The following is a 12552-nucleotide window of genomic DNA, read 5'->3' as shown; positions in this document are numbered from 1 at the left end:
CACTTAAACATAAACAGAGTGCAAACCTGGTTTCATTTCATAAAATCTGAACATAAATTGTGTAAACGGAAGAAAGATTTACACCAAGTACAAAATATGCACCAAAATGAAACTCATAAAAGTGAGAAAGAAAAATTATTCAAAAGTTTTAGAACTGCACATGAGAGTCAATGAATGACTTTCAAAGTAGATCTCCAAAAGTGGGCATTCTGAATTAAAACTAAGATAAATATTACTTATTACAAGGTTTCTTTGACCTGGTTAAACAGATTCAGGAAATTATATGGAAACGGAAGTTGCAAAATTACAAAGTTTATGTCAAGTAAACACATAGAGCAGATATCATTTATAGGTATTACTACAATGAAATTCTGAGCTGATGCAAAGACAACGCTTCTTGTTAGCCTATAAATGCTGCATATAAAGCCAATCAGTCAGGTTTTGTGCAAACTGTACTTTGTCGTTTCGAGCAAAAAACGACGGAGTAGGTTGTGGAATTGACGAATGCTATGACACATTCCTTTATATCTGTCCTCAGGAATATCAAGGCAAATCAGGACCAAAAGTAAAAAAGAGGACTCTTTACGCACAAATTTCTTGTAATTGCCATAGAAAAATCTTGATAAATGGGAGACAATAATTTTCAATGTTACACCCAAAACGTCTTCTTACCATTTGCAGAAAATAGTTCACTGCTTTCATTGGACTCTTGGCGTGGACATACTGACAGCTCTGTCTTTAAGAGGATGATGATAGAGACTGTTAATATAATTCAGATTCCAGCCATAACTAATAGTGTAATTCAACCTCTCAAGAAAAAAAATTTTCAATAGTCTAAAGCATTTGTCAGAAAATTGTCAGGCAATATAATTTCCATTAGCTCTTTGTCATTTTAGGTTTGTCTGTGGAACAGTATTGTTAAACTTCAGTCATTTCCACACTGTCAGATGATTGGTACACAGCACAATATGCAGAACAGCAGCCATGACGATTTGTCCATGACTTATTCCATTCCAGTTCTGTGTAATTAAAATTAGTAATTACTGTGAAGTGCCTGAATGCATTAATTTTACTTTCACCTGGTGTGCCTGGTGTAAGGAAAATGTTTGTTTTCATTGTCCAATAGGCACTTTGCATAAACAAGAAACTGTTTCATTGTTAGCAAAATATGCATTATTCTAACATTATCATAAGAACTGTCCTTCTGGAATTGTTATAAAATATTCAATGCCAACAAATTAAAGTCCTGATTGATGGAAGTCATATGTAATATAACATCATACACTGTTTGCATAACAATTATTTATGAAACAGTTTAGCTGTCAATATGAACTTCAGGTAATTCAAAAAATTAATGATTTGAGGCATTTTTGGTAAGGTTGAGTGTTTAAATTCATGTATGTGCACTTTGAGCTACGTGGCACTATGTCCTCTTGTCACAGCTGCCTCTGCTTATTCACATATTCGGTATTAGACGGGAAGGGCTGTACAAACCGCTTTTAGAAGCCATTTTTCATGCAGCATAAATGTGTAATTTTGACACTTTTTCAAGAATACTTGTAGTGCATCTTACCAGCTAAAATTTTAACAGTGCATTTCTTTTGCGGTATTCTTCTTGTGTGAAAGATTTCAGCGTAGGTTTTGACAGGATGGACTGGGTCATTCCCTTTTCAGTAGGAAGAAGCCAATTCTGCAATAACCTCCCACATCATATTAGAGAACTGAATAATATCTCCAGCTTCAGAAGACAGCTAATGACATATCTACCAAACCAACTATAATGATTACTATTGTCCCTGCACACAGTCATTACCCTTGTACATCCTTCTTCTGAACCAGACCTTTCTCATTTTCCAGTGTTCTTAACTGGTGCAGGCTCCTTAAATTCCCTTTCTCCAGAACTCACTGTATCAGAAAAATGTCTATTTTTTACACCTATAAGCTCTTTTTATATCTGCCACTATCATTATTGTTATTGTCATTATTATTATTATTATTATTATTATTACTATTATCACTATTAGTGGCAGTATCAGTAACTACTGATACTAAGCAGTAGTAGGAGTAGGAGTAGGAGTAGTAGCAGTAGTAGGAGTAGGAGTAGTAGTAATAGTAGTAGTACAAGTACTGCCAGTATTAATTTCATTAGTTCATAGTTAGTATTATTTACTCACATTGTCACTATAGACACTCAAATCATTTTACTACTATTTGTCATATTGAATTTGTCATGTTTTAGGTAACTATGATGCAAAAAAGGTACTGTTTATGTGTGAAACCCTGTTCCAATGTAAATCAGTGCCTGATGTCCCTAATGAGACCAGGTTTAATAAATAAATAAAAATAAAAGAAATTTTTACACGAATCTTTAAGAACCCCAGTCAGTACAAACTATGTAAAGAAGGCCTTAAAATACACACGAGACATTCCAGGAACAGTTTAAGACCCCCAAACCTCTACTGCACAAACAATTCTGTGACATGCAATGATGCATGTATAGATCATATTATTGTCATGGAGATGATTATATAATCATACTAGCAAAAGGAGAGTTTGCAGATCATGATCTGTTGCTACTCATACTTTGTGTTAATAAGTTACTAGTTGGTTTCACTGGACTTACTGTGCTGTCAGTAAGAGGACAAAAGGAAGGAACTCTCGTTGGTGATTCAAAATTAATTTTAAAAAATGCAGATGGAAAGCCAGTAGATGAAAGTGTCTTTGACAGTTTTTTAATAGTGTGCATGGCTGTTCACTGTTAATTAAAATTAGCTCTTCAGTTAGGCCAAAAAGTAAAAAGTATGGGTGAAGTTAGGAAAAACCCAAGCTCCTACTTTATAGCATACATAAAAATTCAAGCATACAAGACACTAAACAGTAGGAGACTTATTATAATTCATATCAGAACCTTAAAAATTGTGATAAATCTACTCTTCTCTAGATAAAAAGAGAAAAACCTGTCTGGAAAAATTCATAGAAGCAGCTTCCAATAAGTGTAAGGCAACATGGGAAGTCACAGAATGCATGAAATCTGTTAGTGACACTAGAGAAAAACTGTTTGACCCTAGGGCATTAAATGAGTACTTTGTAAATTCAGTCAAAGATATAGCACACAAGGATCAGGCCGATCTACAAAGGACTTGCTTAGTGCTCCACTACCAGTTATATAATATCTTCTACTGGATTACACTTACTGTCCCTGAAATTATAAAAATGGTGTCCAAAATCCCAAGTTATGGACTGTTAGTGGTTGTCCAGTTATGGTATAAAAACAATAAACCTAATTTCTGAACGAGTAGCTATTATTTAAAAGAAAAAAATAGTGACTGGAGTCCTTTCCTAATCAGCTAAAAATCTCAAAAGTTATCGTAATATTAAAAAAAACGGTGATAAATAACTGCCACAAGGCCCCTGTCCACTCTCAGTTGTGCCAGTGTTTTCAAAGATATTTGAGTCATTAATTTACAGCCAATTAAGTAATGGTTCTGAGCACTACATCATGTTGTATGAGAATCAGTTTGACTTCTGAAAGGGTAGAAATACTACAACAGCTGCTGTAGAAATTGTCAGTCAAGTACTAAAGTGCTTGAAAGTAAGAACTTGATGTCACTTGCTTAGTGTAATGTAAACAAAGCATTGATTGCACTCCATCTGATATTGTGTTAACAAAACTGGAGTTCTGCAGTGTAAGTAATCTCACAATGGTAGTAATTGCTCCCTGTTTTGATAACAGAAAACAATTTGTCTCAATCAGAAATAGATGTTCCCCATAATTTTATAGTAACACTGGAGTCTCACAGTGTTCTATCCTTGAATCATTCTTCCTCAGTACTGCAATTGATGTTGTGCCCCATAATGTAGCTCAGTGTGTTATATGCTATGCTGATGACATGACGTTTCTTACCACACATTGGGACATTGCAACTCTGAATCAGATAGCAAGGGAATCACTTGATTTCACACTGAAATGGTTTACTGCTAAAAAATTCCTCTAGAGTGAGATAAAACTCAACACCTCCTTTTGAGGTTATCAAAGAGTTCTGTAACTAAAAATGTTAAAACTCTTAGCTTAGGTGTCCACATTGATCCAAAATTCCATTGAGAGGATCATATCAATGATGCTTGTGAAAGGTGCCCCAGGTAACTTACCTCCTGTGCAAATAAAGAAATATGGTGAACAGTCATAACTATATAGACTACCATAGTCAGTGTCAAGATGATTAAAATTCTTCTGGATTTGTACCAAGTCACTGTACAAAATATTTAGATTGCAAACTATAAAACCAATGTTTCACCCATATTACAACAGCCTTCCTCAGGGCAAGACTGGTTTTACTGGAGGAAAGGTGCCCTTAATTTACTGCAAACTATTGGTGTCATTACATTATTTTGACAAGACTTTATTGGACCTGGAATATAACAGTCCAGTCATGATGAGAGGGAGAAATTAGCAAGAAGGTCTATTCAATTTATTGATGATTCATACTGATCTGCAAAGCAATGCTTGGCTTCTTGTGGTATGTTTTCTTCTTGGGTGTGCACACATATGTACTGACAGTTCCTCTATAGCTGTTTACTTGGGCTGTCACATCTGTGCCAGGCAAGGCTTCAGTCCTGTAACAAGTTGTGGCTCATCAGACTAGGATAACAGGCAGCTAGGACCCTAAAAGTTTTTAGCTATCGTCTCTGTTAATGTTGTCAGGCTGCTTAATACTTTCAGTGTCCTCTCATATTTTGTGTTGCTATAATCATGATTCTTTTGCCAGTACATGGGCTTCCTCAAATATGTTAAGTTGTCCACAGTCATGGCAGTGTTCTCTACTGCTGATTTATGGTGCTTTTCTAATTGCATATAGCGTTCATGTTTCACTCTTTGTGTGCTGACAGGTCTCCCATTCTCCAATATGTAGGTAGCTCCTCACTCACAATATAGCTCCCATGCTCCTGCAGTATTAGGGTTGATTACTGCATCATTGGAGGAACCTATCATGTTGAGGATCCTGTGGATGTTGCGGAAAATTTGTTTGAAACCTCATGGGGCAGGCATTGCCTAACTGTTCTCTAATGCCCTTCAAACATGGTAAATGCTCTAATGGAAGCTTCCCATCCTTGCCTTCTTCTCTTACTTGATTCCAGTTGGCCTTGGCTGTCTTTCTTATAATGTCATTATCATCCTCCTTGGTGTCAAAGGTATGGTGTAGCTCCAAGACTTCATCTTTGATACAAGTGCTGTTCAATAAAGAATAATCATAGTTTTTTATGGTCATAATTTCTCACGCTAAAATTTAATCTTGTGATACTCTGTTAGCTTAATGTGCAACACACACGCCATAGTAGTTTCATTGTTGGGACTCTTGGTTGTCACCTGTGATAGGCAGGCAAGGTCAGACACGTTCAGTATTGCCTATCACTGCAATGGAGGTAACATGTGAGGAACAATATGCAGCTCTGAAATTCTGCTTTCATCTCAAAAAATCTTCAGCTGAGGCCTATACAATGTTACAGGAGGACTGTGGAGAGTCTGATCTTCCCTACAGCACAGCTCGAAGGGGTTTAAAATATCTAAAGAGGGGAGACAATCAATTTCAAAGGCAGGTAGATCCGGTGCTTCAGTTACTGCTGTCACGGAAGAAAACATCAACACTTCTGCTGTCATTGTGAGAGGATTGATGAATTACCTTAGGACCACTATCTGAAATACTGAACATTTCATTGGGTGCCACCCACATGTTGGTGACAGAAAAATTACAAATGACACGTGTTTGTGCGCGATGGGTTCCAAGACGGTTGATCCCTGAACAAAAGGACATTCATGTGCAGGACTGCAGGCAGTTAAAGTTGATGTTAGAGGAAGATCTGGAGTTTCTCTCAAATGTAATCACTGCTGATGAAACTTGGCTACATCATTTTAATCCTGAGACCAAACAGTAAAGCTCAGTGTGGAAATCTCCTTCATCACCAACCCCCAAAAAAGCAAAAGTGGTTGCTTCTGTTGGGAAAGTTATGGTCATCTCATTCTTTGATATTCATGGAATGGTTTATCAGCATGTTGTACTTGCACACACATTGGTAACTTGACAATGCTATAGGGATGTCCTGAAAACAATGCAAGTCCATATCAGGTGCAAAAGACCCAGTTCCATGAAGCAGGCTGAATGCTGCACCATGATAATGCGTGGCCACACATTGCCAATGTTATTGCTGAATATCTTGCAAAAATCAACATGAAGTGCATCCCTCACCTTTCCTATAGTCCAGATTTAGCCCCATGTGACTTTTTTCTATCCCTATGAAGAAACACCTTTGTGGGAGGCATTATAAATCATCAGAAGCAGTGGTGAAGACTGCTGAGGCGATTTGAAAGGACATCTCAAAAAACGATTACCAGGATGTACTTGAAGACTGACAGAAATGCTGGGACAAGTGTATTGCATTCATGGGAGACTCCTTTGAGAAGGACCATCAAAGTTAAGATCATTCTTTACTGAACAGCCCTCGTATTCTATCAGGTAGATGTAGTGGCAATGGGCTCCTTGGTCTACCCAGTTCCTGCCAACATGTTCAGGGAAGCTTTTGAGCATAACATCCTAGCTTCTGCATCATTACTCCCCCCTTATTGGCTACAGTATGTAGACAACTCATTCATTATCTGACTACACAGAGAATTGGAGGTGGGAAGCTTCCTTCAGCATTTAAACTGCCAACATAAGAATATACAGTTCACACACAAAACTGAAAACACTGGCATGTTACCATTTTTTTTATGTGGAGGTAGGTAGAACCACTGATAGAAGACTGGGACACAAAGTGTACCAGAACCCAATCCACAGAAATGGGTACCAGCATGTGGAGAGCCACCATCATCCAGCCCAGAAGTATTCTGTTTTGCATCTGCTGATGGCCTGTGTCTGTCGGATAAGTGATACTAATAATATCAAAGAAGAATTGTGGGACTTACACTATACCTTTCATGCCAGTAGGTATGATAACAACATTATAAGAAGGCAGCCAATGCCAACCAGAATCAAATAAGAGAAGGAGGCCATGAAGAAAAGCTTGATAGTGCACTTACCATATGTGAAGGGCATTAGAACAGTAAGGCAACATCCACCCCCAAAGAGGTTCCAAACTGACTTTCCACAGCAACCACAGGATCCACGATAGTCTCCACCAAGGATACAATGAACTATCTTGATACTGCAGAAGTATGTGAGCTACATTGTGAGTGTGAAGCTGCCTACATAGGTGAGGCAGGGAGACCAGTCAGCACATGAGTAGTGGGACACGAATGCTACTTGCAATTAGAAAAGCACCATAAACCAGTGACAGCAGAACACCACCATGATTTTAGATAGCCTGTCATGTTCCAGGAAGCCTGTGTACTGGCAAAATAGTCAAGGATGTGGCAACAGAAAATACGAGAGGGGACTGAAATTATTAAGCAGTCTGACAACATTATAAGAGAGGCTACAGACTTCCAGGGCTCCTGCTACCCTCTGCCACAAGCAGTCATGAGGCAGAAGTGTCACTGAGTGTGGATGTGACAGCCTAAACAAACAGCTATAGAGGAACTATCAGTGTATATCTGTGCGCACCAGGAAGAAAACATACCCATGAGAAGTGAGGTGCTGCTTTGCAGGCTGGAATCAGTCATCTATAAACCAGATAGTCCATGAATAGCATACAGGCTACCCTCTCCCTCTCATCATGAATGACCTATTGTATTCCAGGTCAAACAAAGTTCAGGAAAAATGACATATTGACACTGATAGTTTGTAATAAGCAGGGCACCTTTCCTCCAGTAAAAATATACATGAAATGTGTTCACAGTTGTGAATATGGACAACTATCAGCTGTATAATGTAATGACAACAGGAAAATTTGTGCCAGACTGGGACTTGAACCCAGGTTTCGTTCTTATTGTGAGCAATCATTTTACCATTAGGCTATCCAAGCATGACTCATGGCCAGACCCAAACTTCCATTTGTCATCAACCATGTGTTAACAACCTGTACTTGTACATTCATATGAATATTCCCACACAGGGGAGATATTGTAATTGAAAGTCAGTTGCCTGGTGTTAGTGGACAAATACAATGTTGCAGTGCCATGCATGCATGACAAGGAATTTTGCATCATATTTCTGAACAAAACAGGCACTGCAATATTGTACTTATCTGCCAACACCAGAGAAGCAACTTTCAATTAAAATATCTCACCTGTTCATGAATGTATTAGTACAGGTTGTTGACACATGGTTGACAACATATGGAAGTTTGGGTCTGGTGTGAGTCATGCCCGTATAGCATATAACCTAATGGTAAAGTGGCTGTTCACAATAAGCAGGAAATCTGAGTTCGAGTCCCAGTCCATGACAAGTTTTCATTGCCATCATTTTGTTAAGTAGCTAATGGTTGTCCACATTTGCAAATATGAATGCATCTCATATACTTCATAATGATTGTAGTCCCACAGTGCCTGTTCCTTCAGACACACATGCATGTCTGAAGGAGTTTTGCATATTATTTCTGAACCCACTGCAATGTTGTATCCAGTAAAAAGTCTTGTCCTAAGGAAGGCCATTGTAATATAGCCAAAATGTTGGTTTTATAGTTTGTATTTCAAGTATTTTGTACAGTGGCAAGGTACAACACCCTGAAGAATTTTAATCATCATGGTGAACACTATTTATTTTCATGTGATTTACTTTGGACTCTGTCAGTAACATATTTCTTATGACATGATTGTGTAAGGACATTCTTCTCATGTCACCATCATTAAAATAATAATAATAATAATAATTGTGTAGTGTAGTGTCTCTGAAGGGTCCTGTGGAGCACTGTCGTCCTTTCTTTACAAAGTTGAGAGAAGTAACAGTTATCAGTTATAAATTTATGTTTGTGCTGTTTAGATCAAAAGCATAATAGAGAACTTACAGTCAGGGAAGAAATTCATCATTATGACACCAGAGCTAAAACAAATTTGGATTTTCCTAGGTAGAGATAAGCAAATATGGGTTACTTACACAAATTATAGCCAGTCAGAACATTCAACAAATTGTCACTCTCTGCTTGGTCTCATCTCTTATGCATTTTTAAAATGAAATAGTGTAACTTGCTATCACATGGCCCATTTTATAACTTCAAAGAATTTTTGATATGCCATATAGTGACATTTAGGATTTTTATTGTGTTATAGTATACTTGTGCATTACATTAATATGTACTCCAGCAGTGGTAACACTAGTTGATGAGAATTTTATAGTTTTCCTAAATGACAGTATTCTTGTGTTCATTACTATGTACTTTATGAATGGTGACATTATATTCTAAGAATTATAGAGTATTTAAGAATTTTCCTTCACTGTACCTGCATAAATCAATTTCATGATACTTGCACGCATTATTATGAAAAGCATCACTGACAAAGCCTATTTCATTGCAAGAAGCCAACATCCAATAAAGGTTCTTGATTCTAAATTATCCAAACATTGCAAGAAGCCAACATCCAATAAAGGTTCTTGATTCTAAATTATCCAAACAAATTTAAATATTAAAATATTGGTGATACATCATAAAAGTATTAAAAAAAGTGATAGTTTGAAACAAGTAAGCAGTGGAATTCACATGATAGCATATTCTTAAAGTTGTCTATCTAAAACCAATAGTAGTGAGACCATCAAGATGAAGAAAAGTGTTCACCAAATTGACAGGTTACAGAGAAAGTGGGGTGCAATAATCTAATTATTAACTGCCAGACATGACCAGAAAAGTGGTCAAAACATTTAGAGAAAACCTTAGTTAACTAGTAAAAATGTTTCTCTACAGTGCCATATTGGAAGCAGTTTTAGCCAGTCTTTATAGACTGGAAAAGTAAGTAACAGGAGTAAAAAATAGGACTAAAACTTCTTGTGAAACTGCTGTGAGAGGCTTGTCAAAAATTACCGCAAGTAACCTATGATGCAGATATATTAGAATTCTTAGGAAAAAAAACACCAGATCTGAAATGTTTGTGGATATTCAGGAATGGATTATGAGCCAACTGTATAAAATGTTATCCCATAAGTATGGATGACTACCATAAGAAGTACAAAAGGTGAGAAATTAGTGAACTGAAAACAGGAGGTACCCATATTACTATTCAGTCATGAGGGAGAAGCATTTGACTGTGGCATGGAACATTCAAGTGAATAGTTCTTCAGTCATTGCAAAAACTGTATCTTTTAAGAACGGTTAAAGGTGGAAAATAAGCAGTATGTAAATCCTTCAGTATCTATAATTGTAAAATATCAAGGCAGAAACATGGAATGAATGTTAACACTGTCAGCTGCATCAAGTCTGGTATCCGGTTGTTAGCTCTATATGAAAAGTTATTTTGCAAAGATTAAAGTACAAAGTGTTTAGCTCATTCGGTTGACTGATGAGTGATAATGGTATCAGCAATATAGGCTACTTCAATTAAAATAACTTTATGGTTGATCTTTTAGCAACTTGAGTGGTGGGGCTGGGCATTAGCCAATCTCTCTCTCTCTCTCTCTCTCTCTCTCTCTCTCTCTCTCTCTCTCTCTCTCTCTCTCTCTCTTTCTTTCTCATACACACCATTGATGATCGCATGAGCACTCTGCTCCCCAGACCCAGATGTAAGGCAATCACACATAGTTACTTTAATCAAAGTCTGGTGATGATTTCATTGAATTTTATATTATTTTATAATCTATACAATTGAAGGCCATAAGAAGACAAGAAGAATAACCAGTCCTCATAGTTAATAGCACCAGTACAGTGTTCCCTGTTTTATACGAAAATAGCCTCATATTGAAATGGCCCTGCATAATAAAATAATTTCTATTAGAACTGGTTGAACGTTATTCTTCAAATCAGTACAGCTATTGATTGCTCTCCCATTTTTTATGCACAAGTTTATATCTCAATTTTATTCTTCCCAGATATTTCTTTCACACTATCATCCCATTACAGTAAATATTCTTACATTAACTATAAAGTCACTGTGAAAATTGTTTTATTTACAGTTTCAAATACTGTAAAAACTGTTTTTAAGATACATTTTTTTCCTTTCTATTTAGATGGAAGAACAGCACGAAAACCAAGAGAGAATTGTAGGTCAGCAATTGAATCAGCAATGGATTTGATTAGCAAGCGGAACATACAACAACCTAATTTTAATGGAAGCTTTCTAGATCTTGCTGGTTATGCTCTTCATCAGCCACTCCGTTCAGCTCCATATGATATGTATGTGACTGAAATGCGCATAAAAATGCCAGCTCAAGCAGTTTGGTTTGAGGTTGAACATTGCCACTGGGAGCCTCGTAAACATACACTAGAAACTCGTCTAGGTTTTTTGGAGCTCAGTGTTACAGGTGCAGTGAAATTATATGAAGGAGATTTCATAAAAAACACACCACATCCATTGCCAACTGATGTCTGTAATGTAACGATGCGCATGAAACGAGCTGGACTGCAGATTGCTGCTCAGCCACGTGTATTGTCCAGTAGCAACAGAGGTATTGCAGATATAGCTATGGACAGTCAGTTTTTGCAACCTGAATTTGTGAGTGTATATGTTTACGGCTGTCATCCTCCAGGCCGAGAGCATCGTGAGGAGTCAGTTATAGGAGAAAAGCAAAATTCAGCAAAAAACCGTGCTACTGAAGATACAACACAGGAAATGGAACAAGTGTTTCTAAAAGGCATTCAGTCACTTCTCAAGACTTATCTTGGAAAGCAGCTTCAGCAGACTATGAAGAACATTGTTATGAGAAATATGGGCTACACTGTTTCATATGGAAGGTAGTGATGTAGGTTCACAGTTATTAAATGTTATCATACCTACATATTTTAACTATAAATACACCCAGTATCAGTGATTTACTTTTTTAAATGTGTGCTATGGGAATGACTTGCATACATAAGCAGTTTGATAAATTTTCAGATTTAATTTTGATTATATGTTTAGATCACAGTGCAGAATAAACAGCCTTTAACTGCAACCATAGAACTGTTAGGTAAAAGACTCAAAATAGTAAATAGCACCAAATTTTTGGGAGTTTGGATCCAAGATGACCTAAGATGGCAGAAACACACACAACACCTATATAGTAAATTAAATACCATTTGTTATAGTATAAAAATTCTTGCTGGATGCACATCTAAGCAAGCCATAAAAAATGTGTATTATGCCCAAGCAGAATCATTACTAAGATATGGTTTAATTTGCTGGGGAAATTCACCACCCAGCAAAAGCTGTTTTATTGCACAAAAAAGAATTATAAGAGCCATGGAAGGCTTAGCACCTCGATCTTCATGCAAACCCTCCATTACCATGCCTATATATCCTAGAAACAATAATGTTTATAAGGAAAATTGTAGATGAAAATAACAAGATTGCTCCAAAAAACCAAATTATCCATTCATACAACACAAGAAATAATCAAGACTTACATATGCAGTTTTCACATACAACACTAAAACAAAAAGGACCCTTGCAAGCAGGAAAAAAACTGTATAACAAACTACCTAAAGAAATTAAGGCAA

The 12552-nt window shown here is 36.9% G+C and overlaps 1 protein-coding gene across 2 annotated transcripts in view; it reads left to right on the top strand.

Annotated features, from left to right (window-relative positions):
• Positions 1 to 12169, top strand: part of LOC124789666 — a 60298-nt gene extending 48129 nt beyond the window's left edge. Inside the window, exons 3-4 of one of the 2 annotated variants that reach the window (XM_047257103.1) lie at positions 11085 to 11522; positions 11604 to 12169. In XM_047257103.1, the coding sequence (XP_047113059.1) occupies positions 11085 to 11522; positions 11604 to 11812 (647 nt within the window). In that variant the 3' untranslated portion in view covers positions 11813 to 12169. Of the gene's footprint in view, positions 1 to 11084 lie in introns of both variants that reach the window. The other variant, XM_047257101.1, reaches the window with a different exon arrangement.
• The last annotated feature ends 383 nt before the right edge of the window (positions 12170 to 12552 follow it).

The sequence above is a fragment of the Schistocerca piceifrons genome, chromosome 3, assembly GCF_021461385.2.
Source record: "Schistocerca piceifrons isolate TAMUIC-IGC-003096 chromosome 3, iqSchPice1.1, whole genome shotgun sequence".
Lineage (NCBI taxonomy): Eukaryota > Metazoa > Arthropoda > Insecta > Orthoptera > Acrididae > Schistocerca > Schistocerca piceifrons.
Note: the sequence above shows the minus strand (reverse complement) of the source record. Positions and strands in the feature narration are given on the sequence as shown.